Genomic DNA, 22,500 nt, shown 5'->3' on the forward strand with positions numbered 1-22,500 from the left:
TTCCTCCTCCTCTTCCTCCTTCTTCTTCTCCTCGGCTCCTCTTCCTCCTCGGCCCCACCTCCTCTTCGGCTCCCCTTCCTCCTCCTCCTCTTCCTCTTCCTCTTCCTCCTCCTCTTCCTCCTCCTTCTCGGCTCCTCTTCCTCGTCCTCTTCTGCCTCCATCGCCTTGCCCTTTCCCTGATTTTCATTCTCGCCTTTATCCTCCTGATTCCTCCTCTCCTCCATATCCCAACTGTCATCATCATCATCATAATCCTCCGCCTCCTCCTCCTGCTCTTTGTCCCCCCCACCCCATCTCGTATCATCCCCCTTCCACCCCCCTACCCCCTCTTTCTCTTCCTTCACCCTTCTCTCCTCCTCTTCACTCCTTTCTTAACCCCACCCTTCCCCTCTTCCTCCTCTTCTTTTTCTTATTCTCCTTTCTCCTCTTCCCCTCGTTTTCCCCAGCTCTCTCTTTCACTCCTCTTCCCTTCCCCACCTCCCGTACGTCCTCCTCCTCCTCCTCCTCCTCCTCCTCTTTTCTCATTTTCTTTTTTTCCTCTCCTCTTCTTTTCTCCTCTCCTTCTTATCCCTCTTCTTGCTTTCCTCTCCTCTTTTCTCCTCTCTTCACCCTCTTCCTTATCCTCTTCCACCTCCCCCTTGCCTCCTACACCCCTTGCCACCTCTTCCCCCCTACCTGCAGCAACCCCCCCCCAATGACATGCACCTCTATGCCAAATGGGGGGGGGGATGGGTGTTTTGTCCTGACCCTCCTCACACTCTCTCCTCTTATTCTCTCCTCCTTTACCTCCTCCTCCCCCTCTTCCCTCCCCCCTTGCCTTCTACCCCCCTTACCACGCACCAATATTTCAAATGGGGGGGGGGAATGGGTGGTTTGTCCCGACCCTCCTCACTCTTCCCTCTGCATGAACTGAGTAGAGTCGTGGGGACAGATGCCATTGGAATGTATCATTAGCAGCATTTTCTATTATTTATCTATTCGTTCTATGTATAATGTATTTATATAAATATTTGTTTATATATTTTATTCTGTGCTATATTTATTTTCATGTGTTCAAAAATCTTTAACGATGTCTCGCAGAAATAAGGTGTGTATATTATATATATATTATATATATATATATATATATATATATATATATATATATATATATATGTGTGTGTGTGTGTGTGTGTGTGTGTGTGTGTGTGTGTGATTCACCATGGTCTTGGATCACGTGTTGGACTAGTGACCGACATTTATTAACTCTCGGATGAGAGCTCAGAGCTCGTATGACCGATCCATGGTTAATATTGTAACCTTACACGCACACACACACCCAACTCCCCGCCCACGAAAGTTAGAGTAACGACTTACAGCGCAGCGATACTGAAATTATTTCAGCTCTGAGCGGGATTCGAACCCAGAACGCTGTGACAGCGGTTGCGATCGCTACCACTGCGCAACGAAACGTGTGTGCGCGTGTGTATGTATGCATATGTATATATTATGCATTATCGTGGTGCATTAGGCTTTCATCTCACCTCGTAGCCACGTCGGCACGAGTTCGATTCCAACTGCTGCCGGTAATTGATACTTGTCCAGGCTGTCCGAGTCAATAGGACATAGGTGACTAACTTGGCCATTGGTAAGCTATGCATAGACTAAATAATTACATTTTATAGATGTGATGATTAAGCAGTCTTGTCGTAGGAGTGAATGATTAATTTAGAAATGCCCTTGGAGTAATCTTCTCTCGAATACAATTTTTGTTGATTTGGATAACCGCTGACGCTCTGCGGAAGATTTTGTTTTTGTTTTTAATCCCTTATTGTCCAGTGTGGAATAGAAGTTTCCAATATTCATTTGGGTACCAATATCTGCAGATTTTGACGTCTCTTACCTCTTCTTCAGCTGGGTGGGAATAGTAAATACTCAAATAACCTAAGTTTATGTGTTCATAAGTTGAGTGACCTCACCGAATGTGTGTGGCATGTGATCTATTGTCCGTGACTGATGTGACCATTCTGTTACTATGAATACTATGTTAGAATAATAGGATAGTCGCCGCGGATCAAAGGGCCTTCCCCTCGTCTTCTCTATTTTCTCATGAGGGGAGGAGGAGGGTGGGTTACCCTGTCATGAGTCGGCGGAACCTGTTGCGGATGTGCTGTGTCTTGCTGCACTGCTTCTGACCCAGACAGTGGGAGGGAGTCAGGGATGAACCTTCGTCCACTAGGAGATAAAAGATAAAGGGAAATGGGTGAAGGGTGGGGATTAAATGGGTGCGTGCCTGGGTTGGCTACCCCCCCATGTTACGGGGAGAAAAGCCTATTGGTATATAGTTGTTGAGTCTAGATTTGAAGAGGATCCCGAACTAGATGGATAAAGTTCCCAATGCCTACCCACCGTCTCCTCCTTCCCCTCCACCTCTATCACCATCATGACCACTGAGATCACCACCACAGCCACCACCATCACCACAGCCATTATCACCACCACCATCATCATCACCATCAGAGCCACCGACCTCCCACATAAACATAACAAAATTCGGACCCACACTGTCTCCTCCACCGTCCACGCCCCCCCCCCAACTCCTATCCCTCTCATCCCCCCTGCCCTGATTTCCTCCCCTCTCCCCCGCTTCCCCCTCTCGCGCTGTTTGGAAAACACATCCTCATTATTATCATCATCGTTGTGGAGCGCGAAATGAACATTGGTCGTAATGCGGTAATCATTGTCTGCGTGCACTTAGTCACTCTGGTGGACGGTCCAGTAGTAGGCTTTTACTTATTATTATTATTATTTATTTACTTATTTATTTTTTTTTTTCCAGCGATTCAAAGATCATTTTATGGCTTAGTGGTCAGTATTCGTCGTTTAGTGGTATTTGAACTGTTAGTGGTGTCGGCCAGCATCCCCTCCATTTGTAGGCACTTCTTCTTCTTCTTCTTCTTCTTTTCTTTTTCTCTAGTTTGGTGTAAGAACCGTTTCGTTTTCCGTCCTAAAATTTCCGACATAAAGGCATCTGTAGGGTCGTCGTGGACTTGTATTTGTACATGTACAAATACATTACTACATATAAGGTGAGGAGCCTACGCCAGGAGGTGCTGAGTAGTTGCGGCCCGAAGCCGTCACCTTCGCCCTAATATGCGGTTGGACTTTTGGGGCAAGTAACAGTCCCTGTTGGGAATCGGATAGGTGTGCGGGACTCGAACCCAGCAATAAGCGAATGCGAGAGCAGAGCGCTTCCGTTGACGCCACCAGCTCTCTGTGTATTGCTTTACCCACTGTGGTATCCAGAACTGAAAGCAACTATAAACTTTGTTTAGCTTAACTTTCTCCCCTCACTGACTTCATTCCACTCCTGTGTGTGGGCACTGGGCACTCCCGCTCCAGCCTTCGATAGCGAAGGGTGGGGCGGGAGTGAGGGGTGTCTGTGACGTGATCAGTACCTTACCTACCGGGTGGTACTTGTCTCGTTAGTCGTGCTGTCGTCAGACGATTGTATTCATCTATGTCGATGTAAAGGTCACTGATGGGATTAAGGTTTCCCAGAACATCAAGCGTCACAGCGTCACATTTACAAAAGATAAGTAAGTGCATAAATATCGACTGGATATTATTTTTTTTATACATTTGAGGGAAAGAAGATAGTATATCGCTTGCGTAATGAACCATGTTCCCCAATTTTCGTTCTTCATTGTGTTCACCGAGAACAGCCTTATCAACTGAACACTACACCGGAAATCATACCGGACGCATTGTTCTGAATAACTACATTTGAATGAGTTAAATATGTGAAAATAAAGCTTCTCCTCATTGTGAGTGAACATTAAATTATTAGCGGACAATTAACAAGGCTTCTCATTAGTATGAACGAACAGTTAATCATTTGTGGACAATAGGGCTGTCGATGGGCATGAGCGAATATCAACCCATTTCCAGTCCTGTTGGAATTTTGGTTACTTGTTCCTGTTTCCCTACTGGGATTTTATTCGGACTGTGTGAATCTGGATTAAGTTGGAAAGGGTTAAGCCTTGTTGGTTAAGTAACTTTCGACTGGGGGGGGTTCTGGATGTCAGTAATGAAGTAGTAGCTACTATGTAAAGACGGTGTTCTTAATAATGTAAAAATAATTGTTTATAGTTATTCATGTTATATATATATATATATATATATATATATATATATATGTATATATGCAAAGTAAACCCCTTGGAAAAAAGAAACTAACAAAGCAGAGCGCTTTCGTATATTACATCTGCACTGGATGTGATATACGAAAGCACTTTACTTCGTTAGTTTCTTTTTTCCAATTGGTCTACTTTCCATAAGTGAACACACGTACCCGTGTTCTTATTAGCATATATATATATATATATATATATATATATATATATATGTATATATATATATACACATACACACAAACATATGTGTATTACAAATACACACACACACACGGACGAATTGGGGTGTGCGAATGTATAAAGTCATAGCAATAACCATAGATTGGGCAATTTATGAGGTTTCAGCTCTCATACGGGAGGGTAGTCGCTGTCGATCACGAGAACGTAACGTGACCCAAGACCGTGGTGAATTACGCGCGCGCGCACACACACACACACACACACACACACACACACACACACACACACACACACACAAATACATACAAACACGCATACATACATGGACAAATACACACTCTTTTTTAATTCCGGAGTCTTTAGATGTGATAAAAGGAGAGCCTGGCTATTGGTTCACGCTTCATTTTTAGATTGCATTTTCTCCATTGCCGCCTTTTCTCATCGTTCCTTCCAGCTGTCGGCAGACGATTTTAATCAGTTGAGGCGCGAAAAGGTTAAGGACCGGTTAACCGAGATTACGTTAATCGCTAATCGAGATCACGTTAATCCTTTACTTAAATTTCGTTGACACGGGTTTAGTTTAGTAGCCGGTAGTACTAGCTAATTGTACCCCTCTACTTGCCCTAGTGTTAACACTTACTTGCCGGTTAAGTTGACTTGCAGCTAGCACTAGCGGCTACTAAACTAGACCAGTGTTAACGAGGCTTAACGAAGATTAGAGGTTAATAAAACAGCTTGGCAATAACCAGAATAATATGATTAAATATTTTACGTAAGAGATTAACCCAATTAATTTTTTGGTAGTGAGGGGGGAGCGGCTGAATGAAATCGTCTGGCGACAAAGGATTGACGTATTTCCCGCGTTTTTATTTTCTATTGATTACATTTATCTATGTATGTATTCAATTGAATTATTTCGTTATTTATTTACCTGCACGAAATGATATTAATATAGAGGGTGACCCAAAAGTCACAGAGGGGGTTTGAATTTGAATAGCTTCTTTATTTTCGTATGTACAGTTATGGAATTTTAACACAATGTGAAGAAAATTATGGAAATTTATTTGCACGAAGTTACAAAAAAGATAAAAAATCACTAATGTATGGAAAAGAACGTTTTTTAAATGGCGTCCATTTTCAGCTTCGCAATCCGTGCCCAAACATGTCTTTGAATGCTTCGATGGTTTCCTGGTACAATTCCCTGATTTCCCTCGTGAAGTTCTCCTTCAATTGTTCCAGGGTTTGAGGCTTGTTGACATACGCCTTCCCTTTGAGACACCCCCACAAGAAGAAGTCGGGTTTGGTCGAGTCTGGGGTACGCGATCGTGAACTTCCTGCGCCTGGCGATTCAAAATAGGCCAGATTCGTGATTCCAGAAAGATGGGGCAGCTGCTCATTCCGCAAGAGAGACAATGCAGTTGCCGAGGCAATGTTTTGGAGACAGGATTATCTCTCGCTCTGGCTATGTCAACTGGACATCACGTTCCTCAGGGCGACTTCTTCTTGTGGGGCTATCTCAACGAGGTGCATGTCAACAAACCACAAACCCTGGGACAGTTGAAGGAGAACATCACGAGGGAAATCAGGGAATTGAACCAGGAACCCTCGAAGCCGTCAGGGAGCATGTTTGGGCACGGATGTGCGAAGCTGGAAATGGACGCCATTTAAAAAAACGTTCTTTTTCATACATTAGTGATTTTTCATCTTTTTTGTAACTTCGTGCAGATAAATTTCCATAATCTTCTTCATATTGTGTTAAAATTCCATAATTGTACATACATAAAGAAGCTATTCAAATTCAAAACCCCTCTGTGACCTTTGGTTGTTTTAAGATAAAGTTAGATAACTTTATGTATGGGGGATGATAGGTGGTAATGGACGAACAACTGCCTAGTGTAGGCCCTAGGGTCTTTTTGCAGTCTCATTCTTATGTTCTTACATTTACGAGCGGTGATTTTTTATATATATATATATATATCATTTTTTTAATCGCTAGTACAGGAGGTATTATGTAGAGCATATCCCCGTTTCACTGTATTTATTTTAATGTAATTATTGTAACTTTTGAAGTTACTTTGGTGTGGGTTCGAGTTCAGGGGAGGGTGTGTTGTTATTACCGACGGCGACAAAGGCTCCGCCGCCGCCGCCGCGGGGGCAAATTAATGATTTCATACCGAATGCTAATTTGATTGTGTCCCCGATTAAAAGTGGCCATTAGTTCACGTACGCCTTTTTTTTTTTTTTTTTTTTGGGGGGGGTTGGATTCTATTTATTCATTTATTTTTGGGGGGCGGGAGTGTCTTTTGATTTTGTCTGTTGCTACCACGACATACCAATTACATATGTGTCCCAATAAATAGCTTCCTGACAACCAATTTGACGCTGATATCGCTAAGCCCTAATCTCCATTTTTATTATATATATATATATATATTTATATATATATATATATATATATATATATATATATAAAATTTATTATTATTGTTATTATTATTATTTATTATTATTATTTTTCTCACTGTTGCCTGGAATCTTTTTGCCACCACAGTTAGGAACATTTCATTGCCGGTCATGGAACGAATTTCAGATATCCCCAGTGGAGATAACTCTTTGCAATGGGAATTATATCCTGGGCACCGCCAAGTGATTTTATTAAGTCGAAGAGAAACATCCAGTCAGAACGCTTTGAATGAACTACCAGAAAAAAAAAAAAATCATGGACCTGTTAATTCCTTTTCGTGGCCGCATTGACAACGGCTGGGTGGCTATTAATGTGATTTGGTTTCATACATAATTTAGCCGCATGCATATGTGCGCGGGTTTACGTGAGCTAACGCGGGTTTTACGCGGATCCGCGCGCGGTCGGTCGTGGATCGAGCCTGGGCTGAACTACTCACTGAAGCAATGAAGCAGAACACGTTTCGTGTTTTATTTGAGCTCCGTGGGTGTGGGGGGGGGGGAGGTGATGAAGCTGTGGACCGCTGTGGAGCGTTTGTAATTACCTCGTTTTATTGTCTCTGTAATAGGGATAAGTGGCTTCTTTCATTTAATGAGTCTAATTGTATTTTTTTTTGTCTCCGGGTTTTTTTTTTCGCAGACAATAAGGTTGGAAACTAATTGGTTTTACAAGGGACCTGTGTTTTAACAGGTTTAGCGATGTATTTTTGTGGTGTTTATGTGTGTGTGTGTGCGCACAATTTTTGATGATGTTTGTCTTGTTTTCCGACACACACACACACACACACACACACACACACACACACACACACACACACACACACACACACACAAGCGCTGAAATAGATTCAGTATCGCTTCGCTGCGGGGTGTTATTCCAACTCTCATGGGCGGGGAGTTCGGGGTGTGTGTGTACGTGTAAGGTCACAGTATTACCCATAGATCGGTCATACGGGCTCTGAGCTCTCATCCGGGAGGTTAATAACTGTCGATCACTAGTCCAATACGTGATTCAAGACCATGGTGAACCACACACACACACCACACTCGCTCGCGCATGCACACACACACAAACACACACACACACACACACACACACACACACACACACACACACACACACACACACACACACACACGGCTTGATGGCGCAGTGGTAGGGATCGCAACTGCTGTCACAGCGGTCCGGGTTCGAATCCCGCCCAGAGCTGAAATAATTTCAGTATCACTCCGCTGCGAGTCGTTACTCCAACTCGTGGGCGGGGAGTTGGTGGTGTTTGTGCGTGTAAGGTCACAGTATTACCCATAGACTGGTTTAACGCGTGACCCGAGACCATGGTGAATCACACACACACGCACACACACACACACACACACACACACACACACACACACACACACACACACACACACACACACACACACACGCACACATATACACACATTTTAGGTAAGAGGGCAGACATCCAGCGAGGGGGTGTGGTGATGGGTTTGGTACATGATTTAGAAATATTTTATTTAATATATTTATTGTCCCATTCAGTCTGGATGATCTCTAAGCTGGTGAATATTTTGTGTATTTATATTAATTTGCTTGTTTGTTTTTTATTTATTTATTTTTGCTGCCATCCATAGTTTGTTTAATTACTTTTTATGTGGTCCAGAGGTGTATGATTATAAATTTATTTATTTTATTTATTTATTTGTTTATTTTTGCTGCCGAACAATCCTATTGATATTTCATGGTTAGACATCTTGAAATGATGGATATGATGTCTACCAGCCTCGTTTATTATAATTCGTCCATTTGTTGCATTTAATTATATTGTAGTGTATTACGTTAATTTTTTTTCGTGTAGTTAATAGCATTTATGTACTCGTGATTTTAGATAAATCGGATGCTCATATTAATTTCGCTCTCTCTCTCTCTCTCTCTCGCTGGACAATACGACCACCGGGGTTGGGTTCACACAGCCGCACAAAAAAACAAAAAACGGCCAAATGTCTGCAAAATACCAATGCCAAGTCAATTCAGTAATATCCATCATTAATAAAAAAAATACTTTGGAAAAAATAAGTAAAAGGTTATACGTAACACCGGGATGTAGCTTTCAGCGTTTGATAATGACAAGAATTAGTGGGGATATTGTTCAACGAGAGAGAGAAAAAAAGAACTTCAGTCAGCTGCAAAAAAGGGAGATAGTTTATTCATGAAAAAATATATATATATGTGTTCATTTTCTATTACGGATCATTGTGCAGGGATTTCTCGAATGTGTCCATTGGCTTTTGTCATGTCATTTCAACTGCTCTCTCTCTTTCTTTCTCTCTCTCTCTCTCTCTCTCTCTCTCTCTCTCTCTCTCCCTCTGTTTCTGTCACGCTCTTTCTCTGTCTCCCTCCCTCTCCCTCTTTTTCTCTCTATCTCTCCCTTTCTCCCTCTCCCTCCCTTTCTCACTCTCCCTCCCCCTTTCTTTCTGTCTCACCCTCCCTCTATCTCTCTCTCTCTCTCTCTCTTTCTGTCTCTCTCTTTCTCTCTCTCTCTTTCTCTCTCTCTCTCTCTCGCTTTCGCTTCATTTTAATCTGAAACTGATAAGAATACGATTCATGACAGCTACCAGTGACTGTCACTTGCCCCAGCTATGTATGTTTGAAGGGCAAAGGTGGCAACCAGTGTGGCTGTATCAAAGCTTTTTTTATTTTATTTGTTTATTTATTTTTATTGAGGCAGTATCCGAGATTTTATGTAAGCTGTTGATATTATGATTTGCAATGCATATTTATTATAAGTATTTGATTTACTGTTGTGTACATTCACTCATTGATTCTTCACTTGTTGATTAATGTGGATTTTATTTGTTTCGTGTTTTGTTGCAGATAAAGGGACCTACTCGCCAGGCTATGCTGCAGACAACGGGATGGTGAGTGTTTCTCTCGTTCTCTCTCTCTCCCTCTCCCTCTCCATATCCCTCTCTCTCCCTTCTCTAACTCCCCTTCTTTCATTTTCTCTCTCTCTCTCTGTCTCTCTCCCCCATTCTTTCACTCTTTTTCACTCTCTTTCTCTCTCTTCCCTGTCTTTCTCTATCTGCTTGTGTGTGTGAGAGAGAGATTAACCATAGGCTTGGGTCACATGTTGGACATATGATCGACAGCTACCAACCATTTGGATGAGAGCTCAGGGCTCATATATAGGCCATTAAGGCTGTGGTCTTACACACATGTACACAACTATTTGATTACTAGAATTGGAGTGCCGGCATACATTGAAAAGATGCTGAGTTTTCCAACTCTGGGCGGGTCTTAGACTCGGATCGCTGAAGTAGCTGACGAAAACGGTACCACTGTACCGTCGATTTTTTTTTCTTTCTTTCTTTAGACCGCGAAGAGTTGACGGATGCAAGGCCTTGCCCACACTAGCGGTTTCAACCGCCGCGGTTCAGTGGATATGTTCACAATAACAGCTCAGTTTTTCCTTCAGTATGTGGTACCGCCGCGGTTTCCGCGCGGTTCAAACCGCTTGTGTGAACAAGGCCCAAGGGTCACTGTCACTAACTTAGATTGACCAATTGTTGAGATGCAGGTTTGGAGGAGTGGGCACCCTCCTCACTTTTTGCCAGAGGATCAATGAAAATGAGACAAGATAAATAAATATTAAAATTAAACTAAAATTAAATAGTTTAATTTTAAAATGAAATTAAATTTATATTGAATAAATAAAGTTTAGAATTAATTTTAAATTAAATCGAGGTTAAGATGAAATAGAAATTAAATTAAATGAAAATTAGAATTGAATTGAAATCGGAGAAAAGTTCAGATTAAATTAAAATCAAATTAAATAATTAAAGATTGAAATTGAAAATTGAATTGAATGAATAAAAGTCATTAGATTATAATTATATTTAATAAATGGAAATTAGAATTAAATCAAAATAAAATAAAATAGATCAAGATTAAAATTAGATTAAAATCAAATTAGATAATTAAAGATTGAAATTGAAAATTAAATTGAATAAATAAAAGTTAAGATTAGATTATAATTATATTTAATAAATGGAAATTAGAATTAAATCAAAATAAGATAAAAATAAATCAAGATTAAAATTAAATTAAAATTAGATCAAATCAAGATTAGATTAAATAAAACTAAAATAGAATAAATATAAATTAGAATGAAATTAAAATGGAATTAGGGAAAGAATAAAATAAAACTAAAATGAGTAATGAATAAAATTTAATTGAAATTTAATAGAATAAATATTTAAATTTCATTAAATTTAGAATGAAATCAAGATTAAAATGGAATCAAAATTAAACATAATTCAAAATTAGCATTAGATTAAAACGAAATAGAATAAAAAAATTAAAACTAGATTAAGATTAGATGAAATAAAGATTATATTTAGATTAAAATAAAGTTAGATAAATATTACAATGAAATTAAAATCAAATTAGATAAAGAATTAGAATGAAGAAATAGGTCCTTCCACCCCTGCCCCAGCCTCTCAATTGAATAAAAATCGCCTGCCGACATCCGGGTGGTAATTCTCTCGACATAAGAAATTGAAGCCTTGATCACCACGATAAAAGGCGGTTACGATAACCGCGACCAAAGTGGTCAGGCGGTTGGCGACTGTGCCTGAAGCCAGTTACTGCAATAAAGGGTTTAGGGTCACTTAATCCCGGGCGGAGAGAGTCTTGAGCCAACCGGAAGTTCTTTGGTGTCGTCGTCGTCGTCGTCGTCAGCCCGATCCGTGGTGGCCGGAGAACTTGGAGTCAGAATAGGCTACTAGGTTACGGAAGGAGACGATATTTCTCGCTCTTTGTCATTCCCTTTGCCGTTCTCTTTCTCTCTTCCTCTCTCTCTCTCTCTCTCTCTCTCTCTCTCTCTCTCTCTCTCTCTCTCTCTCTCTCTCTCTCTCTCTCTCTCTATTCTCTCCCTCTCTCTATTCTCTCCCTCTCTCTATTCTCTCTCTCTCTTCTCTCTCGTGTATACCTCCAGCATCTCCTGGGCCCTTTAGTATTGGTGGACATTTATGCATTTGTTGTGGCTGCCGCCTTCTCTCTTTCTTTCAGTGGTAAAGCATGAGAGCAGACTGGAGACCTTTCGGTCCATAACGAGGTCAGATGATTCCTCCGACCTCCTCCCCCTCCTCACTCCAATTTCCTCCCCCTCCCCCTGAATCCCCTTTCCTCCCCTCCCCCCTCCCCACCACCCTCTCCTCACTCCCCTTTCCTCCCCCCTCGCTTTCCTTTCCTCCCTCCTTACTTCCCTTTCCCCCCTCTCTTCACTCCCCTCTCCTCCTCCTCCTCCTCCTCCTCCTCCTCCTCCTCCTCCTCACTCCTCCCCCCACCCCCGTCCCCGCCTCCCGCGCTTAATCCTCTTGCTTGCAGAGAGGTAAAAGGGAGCGTAGCACGAGTTATCGACGAGTGGTTTACGAGCCACGAGAGGTTCCGACGTTTATAGTTGACTCGTTCCTGGACGCCTCCTTCGCCTCCTCCTCCTCTTCCTCCTCTTCCTCCTCCTCCTCCTATACAAATGGACGGGCGCGCTTTCTCCAGCGAAGGAAGGACGGACGGAAGGGAGGGAAGAAGGATGAGAGGAGGAGGAGGAGGAGGAGGAGTGGGGTCCTATAGTGAGTTGTACGAATCATTCCTATTTCGCTAAATATGGTCTCACCAAACTCGCTAACGTAACATAACAGGTAACGTATTATAACGTAACCTATAACCCAGCTTAACCTAACGTGTGGACGTTTAGAGACGTACAGTTTGGTATAACGTAAATTGACGAGATGGTGGGGATTTGAACTCGGGTCATTCGCGAGAGCGTTCCTCCTGAGCTGTCCGGGACACACGAGGTCAAGAGGTCAACTCATTTATTGTGATATACGATGACGTCATCACGTCATAAGTTCGCAGACAATCACAATCTAGTTAGTTAAATCTAGGAAATAGTGCCTCTTCATCTCATCACGCAGTTAATAAATGGGTTAATAAATTAACATAATTTAGGGCGTGTCTTCACACAATAGCTACCGTTCATATTGGTAAGACCAAAATAGCTTAAAGAAAAAAACCTCTGTCTTGGTCTGTGATTGGCTGTCAAGTATTCAAATAGATGAGGTGCTTGAGATGGGTTGAATTTTGCCTTTGCTTGTTGATAATGTCGATTTATCCAATCAGGGAACATATTTAGTTGGATATATTGGATATGAAATCTACTCGCTTCACTTCTCGCTGCTCTCTTCTCTCCTCTCCTCTCCTCTCCAATTCTCGTCCTCTCTCCTCACCTCTTCTGTTCTCTACTTATCTTTCTCCCCTCTTCTCCTCTCCTCTCCTCTCTCCTCTCCAAGTCTCTCCGCTTTCTCCTCTCCTCTCTCCTCTCTTTTCTCCTCTGTTGTTCTCTCCTTTCCTCTCCTGTTCTCTCCTCTTCTACCCTTCTCCTCTCCTCCCCTCACTTCTCCTCACCTATTCTCCCCGCTCTCCCTCTCCCTCTCCCACTCTCCCCTCTCATGCCCTCTCCTTTTCTCTTCTCTCTCCTAAGTGAAGTCTAAACGTATACGAGCGTATTATTGGGTTTTTAGCAAAGTGTTCTGGAACACCAAAGTAGGTAGGGCGAAACAAATATATTTGACTTCTTGCGTTATTTTTTTCTTGTGTGTGTGCAACAAATTCCAGCACGCGCAGATCTTCATCGTTCGGTCTTGTAACTGTTTCATTTCCCATTGAATAAATCATTGACGGTCTCTACATTTACCGAAATAAACACCATTTACCCAATGACATACATACTGTACATATATATATATATATATATATATATATATATATATATATATATGTATATATATATATATATATATATATATATATATGTTTATTTTAAGACTAACTCTGAAAAATGATGAAGTAATACATTCTGTAATCCGAGTGGACAAAAAGAGTCTTGCTAAATGCCATTTAAACGTGATTCGATTTACATTGTGGGAATTCGCCTCTTATGTCATAAAATATTTACAGCCGCACGACGTCGATTGTGCGCTCACTCTATCTGATGCTCCGGTAAGAAAGGAGGAATACAATAAACCCGAAGTAGACAAAAAAGAGAGAGAGGTAGGGAGAGAGACTTAAGGAAATGAAAAGAAAACGGAGGTGTTGTTGCCTAAACCCCACAAAAAAAAAAAAAAAAAAAAAAAAAAAAAAAAAAAAACAGCGTTTGTTTGGTACCGATTCCATCTAGCGTGAACGGAGGCCCCGGTTCGAACCTTGAAATAGTAGGACACTGCAACGTGACCCAACTATTCCAGGTTCAATAACGATAAGTTAGCGTTAGAGCCAGAATAAAGTTCTTAGATTTACGTGAATTCTTTGCAGGGCTTTTTTTTATGTGTGTGTGTGTGTGTTTCGCTCACCCACGAATTCAGTGCGGGATTCGAGTTGAAATCGTCCTGCAAGAGTTAAAATTCATTTAACTGAATGAAGATAAAGCCCAGCTAATCCGTCCATCTGAGCATGACGAAGACTTTCGTTGTGAAGATCCTTAATAGTTAATGTATATTTGTATTTATTTATCTATTTATTTGTTAATGTATGCATTTGTCTCCTTCCCCCGTCTTTTTTATATACTCCGCCAGCCAACTAGTGTTATATATATATATATATATATATATATATATATATATATATATGTATGTATGTACTCGTATATGTATATATTATATGTGTATATATATGTATATATATATATATATGTATATATATATATATATATATATATATATATATATATATATATATATATATATATATATATATATATATATGAAAGCTCGCTGGCCGAGGGGGTAAGGGCGTCGTTACTTTCGGTGAAGGTCGAAGGGACGGAGGTTCAAACCCTGCCACCGGCGAAGTTGAACCAAGGGCTTGGTTCATTAAATTCCATGCCACAAGGGGCACCGTCCTAGCCTCCCAATAGGGGGAGTTTGTGACGTTAAACCATATCATTATCATATATATATATATATATATATATATATATATATATATATATATATATATATCTATATGTATGTATGTATGTATGTAGGGTAGTGAGTGGTGGGATGAGGAAGCAAAGAAGGTTGTAGAAGAGAAAAAGCAAGCATTCACAGATTGGTTACAAAATAGGACGAGAGAATCATATGAGAGGTACAAAGTAAAGAAAAGAGAAGTAAAGTATAAGATAAAGGAGGCAAAGAGGAAATCAGATGTGAAATGGGGTAAGAATATAACAGAAATTTTTGAAAGTAATAAAAAGATGTTTTGGAAAGAAATTAAAAGAGGAAGAGGAGGCGAATCAAGTAGAGAAGAAAAGGTAAAAGGTGCAGATGGAGAGATGATAATGGAAGAGACGGCAGTAAGAGGAAGATGGGCAGAGTATTTTAGGGAGTTGCTAAATGTGAAGGAGGATAAGGAGGGAAAGGTAGTTGCAGTGGGCAGCGCTAAGAAGATAACAGTGATGAGTGAGGAAAATGGAGGAGAAATAAGGAAAGATGAGGTCAAGATGATGAGAGCAGTTAAGTTGGAAGGATGTCATGCAGAATGTCTAAAAAAAAGGAGGTACAGTGATGGTTTACTGGTTGAAACTATTTAATGTTTGTTTAAAAGAGGGTAGAGTGCCGGAGGAGTGCCTGTATAGTTCCAATTTACAAGGGAAAGAGAGACAAGTGTGAGTGTAGTAGTTACAGAGGGATTATTTTGTTGAGTAGTTGTGAAGGCTTATTGGAGGGTTTTGATTGAGAGGATTAGGAGAGGAACACAGTGAGTAATTGGTGAGGAACAGTGTGGGTGTAGTGTGGATGTGGGTTGCGTGGATCAGATTGTTGTGGTAAGATAGATATATGAGAAAGTTTTAGGAAAAGGTAAGGGTGTTTTTTTACTTTTATGGATTTGGAAAAGGTTTATGACGGTGTAGACAGGAAGGCACTGTGGGGGTATTGCAGATATATGGGATAGTAGGAAAGCTGTTAAGAACAATTAAGAGTTTTTATGTTAGAATCAGAATTGAAGAGTGTGAGTGGTTTGAGGTAAAGGTGGGACTTCGTTAGGGATGTGATATGTCGCCTTGGCTGCTCAATTTATACATAAATGGGGTGCTACGAAAGGTAAACGCAAGAGTAATGGGTCGGGGATTGGAGGTGGTTAAAGAAAATTAAGAAAAGTGGAAGATAAGCCAGTTGTTGTTTGCTGACGACACTGCACTTGTGGCAGGATCAGAGGAGGGATTAAGGAAGTTAATGACAGAGTTTGGGAAGGTATGCAAAAGAAGGAAGTTGAAGATAAATGTGGGTAAAGTGGATAGTTTTAGATACGTGGGTGCAAATGTGGCAGGAGAGGGAGTGGAGGTGGAGTTAGAATGTAGATTGAGAGAAGCCTTGGGGGATTAAGAAGTGCAATGAGAAATAGACATTTGGGAATGGATGCTAAAAGGAGATTGTATGAAGGAGTGATTTTGCCAACAGCACTGTATGGGACAGAAGCATGGAACATAAGAAAGGGAGAATTTGAATGTGAGATGAGGTGCCTGAGAAGTATGATAGGGGTTACTAGGCTGGATAGAGTGAGAAACGAGGAGGTGAGAAGGGGAACGGGGGTGGAAAGGGAGTTGGGAGATAGGGTTGATGAAAGAGTATTGGGATGGTTTGGACGCATGGAAAGAATGAGTGAAGAAAGATTAATAAAAGAAGCGTGGAAGGCAGAGGTGGAGAGAGTAAACATAAGGGTGAGGCCAAGGATGAGATGGATGGATGGGGTAAAAGGTGCATTAGGAAAGAGGGGAATGTCTGTTGAGGAAGGACGGGAGAAGATAGGGGTGAATGGAGAATGTGTATGGATGATGCTGTGATGCATGAAAGGGAGTGGGTGGGGGATGGGGTGATGAGGGAGTATGTGTGAAAAATAATTTGACGCAGCCCGAAGGGATTTCTACACGTCTTCTCTTTTTCTGCATGTGGGGACATAGAGGGGGTCGCCGATTAAATGAAGCGGCCTTGCTGTGGGTGTACTGTGTCTTGCGACACTGCTTCTGACCCAGGGGAGTGGGCGAGATGCAGGGATGATCCGTCATCCAGGAGGAAAGGAGGGGTGGTGAATGGGAATGGAGTATGTGGGGATGGAATAGGTGGGAGTGGATTCTGTGCCTTTTCGTTTTGGCTACTTCCTTTGTAAGGGGGGGAAAGCCTTTGGTATATGTATGAATATATATATATATATATATATATATATATATATACTGTATATATATTATATATATGTATGAATATATATATATATACTGTAAATGTGCGTGTGTGTGTTTACCTAGTATTATACGGGGAGAGAGCAATGCTCTTAGTGACCCGTCTTTGTATCTTTCAGCATCTAGTTTGTTCTTAAATTCTTGTATATTTATTGCACACACCGTGTATATAGATATATATATATATATATGTGTGTGTGTGTATATATATTTTTTTTTTACTCGTAAGTCAAGTTAGCAGAGTGACTTTAATTACGTCTAGAATGTTGGATAGTAGTATGAACCATGTGTTAGGTATAAGAACTGGTTAGAGATTAATTAACTAAGATGGGACGTTATCGTGCGCTTAGAAATCCTCATGCAGCTGCTTTATAGATAAGGAGTCACTGTGGCGTTATTTATGGTCCGTGCCCCGGATGCTGGCAGTCAAGCCCCGCCCACTTTGATAAGCACTGCTTCCTGATTGGTGGAAGTGTCTTAAAAATACAAAGCGAATAAAGTTTTGACAACTGATGTGCATTGTATTCCAGATGATGTTTCTGTTATTGGAAAAAATATAAAATTAAGATTCGGAATTATCCAAATTCGGAACGAAACGCCTCTTGAAATTGGACTTGACGCAGGCGACACAGGCGAGGCAGCACAGAGTAAAGGCAGATTTCCTGTTGCTGAATTGAAGTACAGTTTGAACTTTCCTCCGTCATTTGAAATGCTGAGGTAGTACTTCTAGAAGCATTTCTAGTGAGAGAAAATATCAAATTGTACTTCAGTTCCGCAACAGGAAGTCTGCCTCTGGTCTGTGCTGCGTCCCCTGTGTCACCTGCGTTTCATTAAAAGTGCTTCCTGCGTCCCCCCCGGGAGTTTTCTGGATTTTAGAAATTTTCGTTTCGAATTTAGGAGAGTTCTGAAGTTTAGATTCCCTCCCCCCCTCTCACCTAGTGACTTTATTCATCTAAAGATGTAGGTTATTTCACCAGAAGGGAGACCACTCTAAATAAAATCACCTGACGCCAGGAATTGTAAAAAGGAAACTAAGACCCAGAAAGGGAGGGTGGGGGTGAGAGGGGGTGGGGGCTCCTAAAGCCATCATTCACGCCCATGGGCGATGTTGTAATAACTTCCATACGTTTTAAGAACAAACGAACATAAGAATAAAGGAGACTGCAAGAGACCATGAGGCCTACACTAGGCAGTTCCATGTCCATTACCACCTGTCATCCCCATCCATGAAGTTGTCTAACCATTTCTTAAAACAACTGATAGTTTCAGCGCTCACTGCAATAGCGAGGTCCGCTCCTTGAGATACTTTTGTACTTTTGATTGTCAGGGTATTGGGAGTATTACGGTATTGCTCAGGGGCGTGGGTGAGCAATACCGTATTACCGGAAGATTGATTTATTATTATTATTATTATTATTATTATTATGTAATTATTATATATATATATATATATATATATATATATTATTATATATATATATATATATATATATAGTATATATATATATATATATATATATATATTATATATATATGTATATATTCCAGGGGGCGTTGATTTTAAAAGAGTGGGGGGACGGAGTTTCGTGACAACTGATTGAAATTGCTTGGTGGCAGCTGGAAGCAATATCGACATGATACCAGATGTCGATTTTATTTGCTTATATATTAATTTATTTTGTTTAATTGAACGGTTTATTCGGTTACTTTGGTTGATTAATTTGTTAATTCGTTTATTTGTTATACTGAATTTTTAGTTCATTAATATTATTATCATTATTAATATTTTCGTTATTTTGTTTATTTATATTTACTGCTGTTATTACCATTATTGATATTTTTTTTATTCTATATCTCTCTTGTCAGCGTAATGGGTTAAGTCACTGTCACTTGTTACGTGCTAGCGGAGGTTCGAGTCCTTAGCTGTACCACGTATCAATTTTTGCATGTATGCCTCCTCGAGTTTTTCGATGTTGATGGCTTAGAATAAAAGTGAATTGTGGTTGATAAATGTAAATCTGTTCAATGGGACCCATTCAGTGTTGTACAAATACATTTCCGTGTTGCATACTTACCAATTGTATTATCATGGCGGAGGTGGGTTGAACGCAAAATTTCGTGCATGTGTAACTCGAGCATGCAAGATATAAGAAAGTTGAACTCAACTTATATCTCTTTTGACGGCCTAATCGGTTAGGTCACTCACTTGTTACGTGCTAGCGGAGGTTCGAGTCCTTAGCTGTACCACGTATCACTTTCTGCATGTATGCCTCCTCGAGTTTCTCGTGGATGGCTTAGAATTAAAGTAAGTTGTGGTTGATATGTATATATATATATATATATATATATATATATATATATATATATTATCTACTTTTTTTTTTTTTTTTTTTTTTTTTTTTTTTTTTTTTTTTTTTTTTTTGCGAGGGGGTGAGAGGCCTTTAGCAGATAACAATTGGCTGCGGCAGCAAGAAGAAAATATATAAAGTCACTCGGCAGGTTATAAAGAGCGGATCACACGAGGAATGTTTCGGCACCAAGTTCCCGTTTTCTCGGCAGCTTTTTCCCGCTTTGCTCGTTTAAGTTCACACTTGATAAGGGGAGGAACAAATCTTAGATACAAACACCAATACGATGACCCTTTTCTTGCAGTCTCTTGTGACTCCTGATGGCCTTCTTCTTATTCTTCTTCTTCTTCTTCTTCTTCTTCTTTCTTTTCTTCTTGTTCTTGATCTTCTTTTCTTCTTCCTTCTCCTCCTTCCTCTTCTTCTTTCTTTTCTTCTTTTTATTCTTGTTGTTGTTGTTGTTCTTTTTCTTTTCCTGTTGTTATTCTTGTTCTTCTTTTCCTCTTCCTTCTCTTCCTCCTTCCTCTTCTTCTTTCTTTTCTTCTTTTTCTTGTTGTTGTTGGTCTTCTTGTTCTTTTCCTCTTCCTTCTTCCCCTCCTTCCTCTTCTTCTTCTTTCTTTTCTTGTTATTCTTGTTCTTCTTTTCCTCTTCCTTCTCTTCCTCTTTCCTCTTATTTCTTTTCTTGTTATTCTTGTTCTTCTTTTCCTCTTCTTTCTTTTCTTCTTCTTCCTCTTTCTTTTCTTCCTCTTCTTCTTGTTCTCCTTTCTCCTCCTCGTTCCTCTTTCTGTTCTTCGTCTTCTTCCTCTTTCTCTTCTTCCTCTTCTTGTTTTTCTCCTCCTCCTCCTCCTCCTCTTCCTCCTCCGTCCTTTCTGTTTCATCTTCTTATTCTTCTCCTCTTCCTCCTCTCCTTCTCTTCTTCCTCCTTCCTTTCTTCTTTCTTTTTTCTTCTTTCTTTTCTTTCCCTCTTCTCTTCCTTCTTCTTATTCTTATTCTCCATCTTTCTTTTCTTCTTCCTCCTCTTTCTCTTCCTCATGTAGTACATTTGTATAATCGATATTAATTACATTTCCTTCCATAGAAGCTCCAGCCATGAATTCCGGTTTGCCTTACGAAGAAGGAAAAAAAAAGTATTCAAATATACAATTTACATTAATTCACAAACATACATTGATCAAGATCCATGTTCATCCGAATGTGATATTCGTTATCTAGAATTGGTTCTAAGACGTTGTAGCGTGGAATTTTATAAACCATACCCTTGGCCGGTAGCAGGGTTCGAACCGTCGTCCCCTCGACCTTCGCCGCAAGTAACGACGCCTTGACCCGCTTGAGAACAAAAACGACCTTTCGAGTCTTTGTAGTTACGCCTTTCCTTTATTAATGGTCACCAAACGGACTTTCAACTCCTGTGGATGTGCGGTCTCTTTGTCCACCGCGGAGGCGTCCATTCGTGGGCAAATTAGGGGGAGTGGCTTAAATGCAAAGCTGACACTTTCTCGTTCTCTCTCTAGTTCTCTCTTTTGCTCTCTCTCTCTCTCCTCCTCTCTTCGAAAGATTGATTCTCTCCCTCTCTTCGGAAAATTTATCCCTTCTTTCTCTCTATTACTCCCCCTCTCTCTCCCTCTCCCCCTCTTTTCGGAAGATTGATCTCTTCTCTTTCTCGCTCCCCCTCTCTTTCCATCTCTCTCCCTCTCTCTAACTCTCTTCGAAAGATTGATCCATTCTCTCTCTATCTATCTATCTGTCTATCTCTATCTCCGGAAGATACATTCCTTCATGTTGTACATCCAACGGAGCGCCTCCTTGTTATGGCGGTCTTGTTTGCACGCCCTCATCTTCCTCCTCCTCCTCCTCCTCTTTCTCCTCCTCCTCCTCCTCCTCCTCCTCATTCTCTTCTTCCTCCTTCTTAACCGCTACGGGAGAGGTTAATTGTCAGGTTGGGTTCCTCATCAGACCTGATTACAATTCCTCTCTTCGCTCGCGTCGCGGGCTACCCCTGAAGTGTACCACGTACGCCCCGCGATGACGTCATTGGTGACGTCACTGTGTACCCTTGGGAGTCTCCTGTCGGTCATGAAGAGGTCGTTGTACCTTAGGAAGCGAATTGATATTTGTGAAGTGATCTTGCTGGAGGGATCTGAATTGTAGAAGGGCGCAAAGCAAATAATGGGGGCTTATTCAGTGTTTCATTTGGTAAAGTACGCTGGAAGTGTGATATATCACATTTAAGCTGGAAGTGTGGTATACCACATCCATGCTAGTATACCACATGTACGCTGGAAGTGTGATATACCTCATGTGTGCTGGTATACCACATGTACGCTGGAAGTGTGATATACCACATGTATGCTGGTATACCACATGTACGCTGGAAGTGTGATATACCTCATGTGTGCTGGTATACCACATGTACGCTGGAAGTGTGATATACCACCTACATGCTGGTATATCACATGTACGCTGGAAGTGTGATATACCTCGTGTATGCTGGTATACCACATGTACACTGGAAGTGTGATATACCTCATGTGTGCTGGTATACCACATATACACTGGTAGTGTGATATACCACATGTATGCTGGTGTACCACATATACGCTGGAAGTGTGATATACCACATGTATGCTGGTATACCACATGTACATTAGAAGTGTGATATACCACATGTGTGTTGGTATACCACATGTACGCTGGAAGTGTGATATACCACATGTATGCTGCTATACCACATGCACGCTGGAAATGTGATATACCACATGTATGCTGGTATAGCACATGTACGCTGGAAGTGTCATATACTATATGTATGTATGTGTGTGCGTCTATATATATATATATATATATATATATATATATATAAAGTTAATGTGGTTGATAAGATGGAATATATATATATGTATATATATAAATATATATACATATATATATGTGTGTGTGTATGTATATATATATTTATATATATATATATATATATATATATGTGTGTGTGTATGTATATATATATATATATATATATATATATATATATATATATATATATAATATGTATGCATGTATAAGCGAGAA

General features: G+C 40.5%; 1 protein-coding gene across 1 annotated transcript in view; it reads left to right on the forward strand.

Annotated features, from left to right (window-relative positions):
• Window positions 1-22,500, forward strand: part of LOC143034860 (uncharacterized) — a 229,271-nt gene that overhangs the window by 55,921 nt on the left and 150,850 nt on the right. The window contains exon 2 of the mRNA XM_076201204.1: window positions 9,691-9,734. Within this exon, the coding sequence (XP_076057319.1) occupies window positions 9,691-9,734 (44 nt within the window). The remainder of the gene's footprint in view (window positions 1-9,690; window positions 9,735-22,500) is intronic.

Source organism: Oratosquilla oratoria, chromosome 18, assembly GCF_046742065.1.
Source record: "Oratosquilla oratoria isolate Oo_2021 chromosome 18, ASM4674206v1, whole genome shotgun sequence".
Classification (NCBI taxonomy): Eukaryota; Metazoa; Arthropoda; class Malacostraca; order Stomatopoda; family Squillidae; genus Oratosquilla; species Oratosquilla oratoria.